At 58.5% G+C, this 7,310-nt stretch overlaps 3 protein-coding genes across 3 annotated transcripts; all 3 read left to right on the top strand.

Annotated features, from left to right (window-relative positions):
- The first annotated feature begins 219 nt into the window (after positions 1-219).
- Positions 220-2,090, top strand: LOC146545365 (E3 ubiquitin-protein ligase Topors-like). Its single transcript, XM_085216837.1, has one exon. The coding sequence runs from the start codon at positions 1,029-1,031 to the stop codon at positions 2,088-2,090; it is 1,062 nt and encodes a 353-aa protein (XP_085072963.1). The 5' UTR covers positions 220-1,028.
- Positions 2,091-2,629: 539 nt separating this feature from the next.
- Positions 2,630-4,562, top strand: LOC146545366 (E3 ubiquitin-protein ligase Topors-like). Its single transcript, XM_085231257.1, has 2 exons — positions 2,630-2,929; positions 3,141-4,562. Exon 2 carries the CDS (start codon positions 3,220-3,222, stop codon positions 4,279-4,281), a length of 1,062 nt encoding a protein of 353 aa, XP_085087383.1. The 5' UTR covers positions 2,630-2,929; positions 3,141-3,219; the 3' UTR covers positions 4,282-4,562.
- A 125-nt stretch (positions 4,563-4,687) lies between these two features.
- On the top strand, positions 4,688-6,532 carry LOC146545367 (E3 ubiquitin-protein ligase Topors-like). Its single transcript, XM_085231270.1, has 2 exons — positions 4,688-5,120; positions 5,332-6,532. Exon 2 carries the CDS (start codon positions 5,411-5,413, stop codon positions 6,470-6,472), a length of 1,062 nt encoding a protein of 353 aa, XP_085087396.1. The 5' UTR covers positions 4,688-5,120; positions 5,332-5,410; the 3' UTR covers positions 6,473-6,532.
- Positions 6,533-7,310: the final 778 nt, after the last annotated feature.

The following is a 7,310-nucleotide window of genomic DNA, read 5'->3' on the forward strand; positions in this document are numbered from 1 at the left end:
GGACCTCTACAGAGATCATCACGTTCAATCCCACCCTTGTCTGAAAACAGGTTTCCCGCTGTAGGTTTCCCAGGCAAGTTCTGAATATCTCCAGGGAAGGAGACATCACTCCCCACAGCCTCTCTGGACAGCCTCTTCCATTGCTCTGTAATCCACACATTAAAAAGTTTTTCCTCGTGTTCAGATGGAACTTCCCACGTTCCATTTTGTGCCCATTGCCCCTTGTTCTCTCACTGGGAACCACTGAATGAAGACTGGCCACACCCACTTGACTCTTCCATTGTGCATTTATAAGCAGCAATAAGATTGCCCCTCAGTCTTCTCAGTGCTGAGGAGTCCCAGGTCTCTTATCCTTTCCTCACGCGAGCGACGCTCCGTGTGCAAACATATGAACGCAAAGTGCAGCCCCCCGTGTGCAGACACATGAATGCTGTGCTGCTGGGCGGAGTGCTGTGGTGGCACAAGGACTGCGGTGACATCACTGAGCAACAGGCTGTGATGCCACCGAGCTTTGGGCGCTGGCAGGGCCTGGCCCGGTCACTCTCGTGCCTGGACTCCTGCCGAGCGAGTGTGTGCGGCTTGGAGGTGGAGCGAGGATTTTACTTGTGTGTTGGGCTGTGCTTTGGGGACTGCTGGCAGCTGCTCTCAGTGCCCATCCATACAGCCATCACCTGTAATCCCCTGGCCTGCCTGGCTCAGGCAGCCGGGGCCCCACGGGGTGCACGTGCAACAGCACAGGTGAGCTGGGTGGGGACACGTCACCCCATGGGGTGAGCTCTGGGATGGGGGAACCGCCATGGCCAGGGCTGCAGTCTGACCCCATGAGGGCGTGGGGCATGGGGCAGCACAGGTGTGGGGTCTGGAGGGTTTCCTGCTGAGGGAGCAGGACGTTTCTTCTGTCTCTCCCTGGGACAAGGAATGACTATGGTGGCCTCTCTCCCTCTTGCAGTGCTCATCTTCCACTGCTGAGGCGCTGGTGAGGGAGAGCGACTCATCTTCACTCCCCATCAGGCCACGGCGTGAAGACTATGGCAGCAGAGGAGGCGTGGACATGTCCCATCTGCCGTGACGTGCGAAAGGACATTGCCTATGCAGTACCGTGCCGTCACGAGTTCTGCCTCGGCTGCATCCTGCGGTGGGCCAAGCAGAAAGAGACCTGCCCGCTCTGCAGGACTGTCATGACAGTTGTTAAGGTGGCTGCGTGGGACAAGGGCGATGACCTGGATTTTATCATCTGTCCCCCAGCACCACCAGTACCTGCCTGCTTCCAGGCAGGCATCGCTCGCATCTACAGCCACCAGCATGATGCACCATCCCCTCCACACTTTCTGCTGCTGCCAGAGGAGCAGGACGATGTGGAGGAAGTGGAGAGGCCGATGGTGGGCGGTCTCCTGATGGAGGTCTGGGCAGCCCTGTTCAGGCAGCACCGGGAGATGCTCGACCCTGTGCTGCCATGGCTGCGCCAGGAGCTGCGAGCCATCTTTGGGACACAGTGGCGGGAGGCAATGGCAACAGAGAGCCTCATCCTGAACGCCCTGTGTCACATTGGGCTGGACAGCGAGGCCCTGATCCAACTGCTGCGGCCTGCCCTGGGGGACAGAGTGGAGACGCTCATCCAGGGCCTTGTGGACGCCCTCGTGAACCAGTGGGGCGAGGAGGCCCACGGGCAGCGGGGCCTCCAGGGCGTCCACGTGTCTGGAGGGCAGGAGGAGGGCCCTGCAGCCAGGGGGCAGGAGGACAGCGTGGTGGCCGCCCCTGGCCCCGCAGTCTCCCCACCAGCGATCGTGACATCAAGGCCTAGACCAATCTGCGGCAGTGAAAATGCCAACAGAGAGGAGCAGCCCAGCACATCACAAGCTGTCGTTCCTGGGGATCCCAGTCACATCCCTGCTGCGCACATCCCCACAGAACAGGAGGAGCCTCACGAGGAGATGGAGCAAGCGGCAGCATCAGGCCCCTCTGCCCAGAGAAGCAGCCCCTCCGCTCCTGCCCACTCGCCTGTGAGGGCCCAGCGGCCCCGCAAGAGGAGGGCTGGCAGTGACCTGGACCCACAGCAGCCCTGCAAGAAGCCACCCCCGGACGAGCCCTAGCAGGGATTGCACTTCTCTTTAATCAAAAAAATAAAGTGGGAAAAAAAAAAGATGACACAGAGCCTCAGGATTTTACGGGTTGGAAGCGACCTCTACAGAGATCATCACGTTCAATCCCACCCTTGTCCAAAAGCAGGTTTCCCACTGTAGGTCTCCCTGACAGATGTCCTGGCAAGTTCTAAATATCTCCAGAGAAGGAGACATCACTCCCCACAGCCTCTTTGGACAGCCTCTTCCATTGCTCTGTAATCCACACATTAAAAAGTTTTTCCTCGTGTTCAGATGGAACGTCCCACGTTCCATTTTGTGCCCATTGCCCCTTGTTCTCTCACTGGGAACCACTGAATGAAGACTGGCCACACCCACTTCACTCTCTTCCATTGTGCATTTATAAGCAGCAATAAGATTGCCCCTCAGTCATCTCAGTGCTGAGGAGTCCCAGGTCTCTTATCCTTTCCTCACGCGAGCGACGCTCCGTGTGCAAACATATGAACGCAAAGTGCAGCCCCCCGTGTGCAGACACATGAATGCTGTGCTGCTGGGGCGGAGTGCTGTGGTGGCACAAGGACTGCGGTGACATCACTGAGCAACAGGCTGTGATGCCACCGAGCTTTGGGCGCTGGCAGGGCCTGGCCCGGTCACTCTCGTGCCTGGACTCCTGCCGAGCGAGTGTGTGCGGCTTGGAGGTGGAGCGAGGATTTTACTTGTGTGTTGGGCTGTGCTTTGGGGACTGCTGGCAGCTGCTCTCAGTGCCCATCCGTACAGCCATCACCTGTAATCCCCTGGCCTGCCTGGCTCAGGCAGCCGGGGCCCCACGGGGTGCACGTGCAGCAGCACAGGTGAGCTGGGTGGGGACACGTCACCCCATGGGGTGAGCTCTGGGATGGGGGAACCGCCATGGCCAGGGCTGCAGTCTGACCCCATGAGGGCGTGGGGCATGGGGCAGCACAGGTGTGGGGTCTGGAGGGTTTCCTGCTGAGGGAGCAGGACGTTTCTTCTGTCTCTCCCTGGGACAAGGAATGACTATGGTGGCCTCTCTCCCTCTTGCAGTGCTCATCTTCCACTGCTGAGGCGCTGGTGAGGGAGAGCGACTCATCTTCACTCCCCATCAGGCCACGGCGTGAAGACCATGGCAGCAGAGGAGGCATGGACATGTCCCATCTGCCGTGACGTGCGAAAGGACATTGCCTATGCAGTACCGTGCCGTCACGAGTTCTGCCTCGGCTGCATCCTGCGGTGGGCCAAGCAGAAAGAGACCTGCCCGCTCTGCAGGACTGTCATGACAGTTGTTAAGGTGGCTGCGTGGGACGACGACGATGACCTGGATTTTATCATCTGTCCCCCAGCACCACCAGTACCTTCCTGCTTCCAGGCAGGCATCGCTCGCATCTACAGCCCCCAGCATGACGCACCATCCCCTCCACACTTTCTGCTGCTGCCAGAGGAGCAGGACGATGTGGAGGCAGAGGAGAGGCCGATGGTGGGCGGTCTCCTGATGGAGGTCTGGGCAGCCCTGTTCAGGCAGCACCGGGAGATGCTCGACCCTGTGCTGCCATGGCTGCGCCAGGAGCTGCGAGCCATCTTTGGGACACAGTGGCGGGAGGCAATGGCAACGGAGAGCCTCATCCTGAACGCCCTGTGTCACATTGGGCTGGACAGCGAGGCCCTGATCCAACTGCTGCGGCCTGCCCTGGGGGACAGAGTGGAGACGCTCATCCAGGGCCTTGTGGACGCCCTCGTGAACCAGTGGGGCGAGGAGGCCCACGGGCAGCGGGGCCTCCAGGGCGTCCACGTGTCTGGAGGGCAGGAGGAGGGCCCTGCAGCCAGGGGGCAGGAGGACAGCGTGGTGGCCGCCCCTGGCCCCGCAGCCTCCCCACTTGGGATCCTGACATCAAGGCCTAGACCCATCTGCAGCAGTGAAAATGCCAACAGAGTGGAGCAGCCCAGCACACCACAGGCTGTCGTTCCTGGGGATCCCAGTCACACCCCTGCTGCGCACATCCCCACAGAACAGGAGGAGCCTCATGAAGAGATGGAGCAAGCGGCAGCATCAGGCCCCTCTGCCCAGGGCAGCAGCCCCTCCGCTCCTGCCCACTCGTCTGTGAGGGCCCAGCGGCCCTGCAAGAGGAGGGCTGGCAGTGACCTGGACCCACAGCAGCCCTGCAAGAAGCCACCCCCGGACGAGCCCTAGCAGGGATTGCACTTTTCTTTAATCAGAAAAATAAAGTGGGAAAAAAAAAAGATGTCACAGAGCCTCAGGATTTTACGGGTTGGAAGCGACCTCTACAGAGATCATCACATTCAATCCCACCCTCGTCCAAAAGCAGGTTTCCCACTGTAGGTCTCCCTGAAAGATGTCCAGGCAAGTTCTGAATATCTCCAGAGAAGGAGACATCACTCCCCACAGCCTCTTTGGACAGCCTCTTCCATTGCTCTGTAATCCACACATTAAAAAGTTTTTTCTCGTGTTCAGATGGAACTTCCCACGTTCCATTCTGTGCCCATTGCCCCTTGTTCTCTCACTGGGAACCACTGAATGAAGACTGGCCACACCCACTTCACTCTCTTCCATTGTGTATTTATAAGCAGCAATAAGATCGCCACTCAGTCATCTCAGTGCTGAGGAGTCCCAGGTCTCTTATCCTTTCCTCACGTGAGCGATGCTCCATGTGCAAACATATGAACGCAAAGTGCAGCCCCCCGTGTGCAGACACATGAATGCAGTGCTGCTGGGGGGGGGTGCTGTGGCGGCACAAGGGCTGCGGTGACATCACTGAGCAACAGGCTGTGATGCCACCGAGCTTTGGGCGCTGGCAGGGCCTGGCCCGGTCACTCTCGTGCCTGGACTCCTGCCGAGCGAGTGTGTGCGGCTTGGAGGTGGAGCGAGGATTTTACTTGTGTGTTGGGCTGTGCTTTGGGGACTGCTGGCAGCTGCTCTCAGTGCCCATCCATACAGCCATCACCTGTAATCCCCTGGCCTGCCTGGCTCAGGCAGCCGGGGCCCCACGGGGTGCACGTGCAGCAGCACAGGTGAGCTGGGTGGGGACACGTCACCCCATGGGGTGAGCTCTGGGATGGGGGAACCGCCATGGCCAGGGCTGCAGTCTGACCCCATGAGGGCGTGGGGCATGGGGCAGCACAGGTGTGGGGTCTGGAGGGTTTCCTGCTGAGGGAGCAGGACGTTTCTTCTGTCTCTCCCTGGGACAAGGAATGACTATGGTGGCCTCTCTCCCTCTTGCAGTGCTCATCTTCCACTGCTGAGGCGCTGGTGAGGGAGAGCGACTCATCTTCACTCCCCATCAGGCCACGGCGTGAAGACCATGGCAGCAGAGGAGGCATGGACATGTCCCATCTGCCGTGACGTGCGAAAGGACATTGCCTATGCAGTACCGTGCCGTCACGAGTTCTGCCTCGGCTGCATCCTGCGGTGGGCCAAGCAGAAAGAGACCTGCCCGCTCTGCAGGACTGTCATGACAGTTGTTAAGGTGGCTGCGTGGGACGACGACGATGACCTGGATTTTATCATCTGTCCCCCAGCACCACCAGTTCCTGCCTGCTTCCAGGCAGGCATCGCTCGCATCTACAGCCCCCAGCATGACGCACCATCCCCTCCACACTTTCTGCTGCTGCCAGAGGAGCAGGACGATGTGGAGGCAGAGGAGAGGCCGATGGTGGGCGGTCTCCTGATGGAGGTCTGGGCAGCCCTGTTCAGGCAGCACCGGGAGATGCTCGACCCTGTGCTGCCATGGCTGCGCCAGGAGCTGCGAGCCATCTTTGGGACACAGTGGCGGGAGGCAATGGCAACGGAGAGCCTCATCCTGAACGCCCTGTGTCACATTGGGCTGGACAGCGAGGCCCTGATCCAACTGCTGCGGCCTGCCCTGGGGGACAGAGTGGAGACGCTCATCCAGGGCCTTGTGGACGCCCTCGTGAACCAGTGGGGCGAGGAGGCCCACGGGCAGCGGGGCCTCCAGGGCGTCCACGTGTCTGGAGGGCAGGAGGAGGGCCCTGCAGCCAGGGGGCAGGAGGACAGCGTGGTGGCCGCCCCTGGCCCCGCAGCCTCCCCACTTGGGATCCTGACATCAAGGCCTAGACCCATCTGCAGCAGTGAAAATGCCAACAGAGTGGAGCAGCCCAGCACATCACAGGCTGTCGTTCCTGGGGATCCCAGTCACACCCCTGCTGCGCACATCCCCATAGAACAGGAGGAGCCTCATGAAGAGATGGAGCAAGCGGCAGCATCAGGCCCCTCTGCCCAGAGCAGCAGCCCCTCCGCTCCTGCCCACTCGTCTGTGAGGGCCCAGCGGCCCCGCAAGAGGAGGGCTGGCAGTGACCTGGACCCACAGCAGCCCTGCAAGAAGCCACCCCCGGACGAGCCCTAGCAGGGATTACACTTATCTTTAGTATATAGATAGATGGATAAATAAAGAAATATTACAAAATATTTCAAAATTGTATGTCTTGGAATGGACTTCTGGTGATCATCTATTCCTATCCCCCTCCTCAATCAGGTCTCCTTGAATAAGTTGCACAGGAAAGTATCCAGTAAGGTTTTGTGTATGTCCAGAGAAGGAGACTTCACAAGATACCTGCGCAGCCTGTTCCAGTGTTAATGTAACCCTCAAAGTGAAGAAATTTTTGCTCATGTAATTTGCTCAGATGTAATTTCCTATGTTCCTCTCTGTTTCCATTGCTGCTTGTTCTGTCACTGGGCATCACTGAAAAGAATCTGACCCCATCACTTGACCTCTACTGTTTAGATTCTTAGAAAGTTGATCCCCTTTCTCTTCTGGCTGAACAGTCCCAGGTCTCCCTGCTTTTCCTCATAAGTGAGGCCCCTAATAATCAGCTTTGTGGCCTTCTGCTGGATTCTCTCCAGAAGTTCTCTTTTTTTATTGAACTGAAGAGTCCTCAACTGAACACAATGAGCCAGATGTGGCCTCACTTATGCAGAGTAGAGGGGGAGGATCACTTCCCTCGAACTGCTGGCCATGTGTTTTTTAATGTATCCCAGGGTGCAATTGGCCTTTTTGGCCATATGGGCACACTGCTGGCTCATGACCAACCTCTTGTCCCCCAGGACACCCAGATGCTGCTCTGCTGAACTCCTTTCCACCAGATCAGCCCCTAACCTGCACTAATGCGTGTGGTCACTCCTCCCCTTGTGCAGGACCAATGGAATTACCAGTTGCGTTTTCAGTCAACAGTATTAATAAATTT

This window comes from Meleagris gallopavo, chromosome 1, assembly GCF_905368555.1.
Source record: "Meleagris gallopavo chromosome 1, MGAL_WU_HG_1.1, whole genome shotgun sequence".
Lineage (NCBI taxonomy): Eukaryota > Metazoa > Chordata > Aves > Galliformes > Phasianidae > Meleagris > Meleagris gallopavo.

Coding starts and splice junctions, on each gene's coding strand:
- LOC146545367 (XM_085231270.1), top strand. CDS start 5,411: ATGGCAGCAGAGGAGGCATGGACATGTCCCATCTGCCGTGACGTGCGA.
- LOC146545366 (XM_085231257.1), top strand. CDS start 3,220: ATGGCAGCAGAGGAGGCATGGACATGTCCCATCTGCCGTGACGTGCGA.
- LOC146545365 (XM_085216837.1), top strand. CDS start 1,029: ATGGCAGCAGAGGAGGCGTGGACATGTCCCATCTGCCGTGACGTGCGA.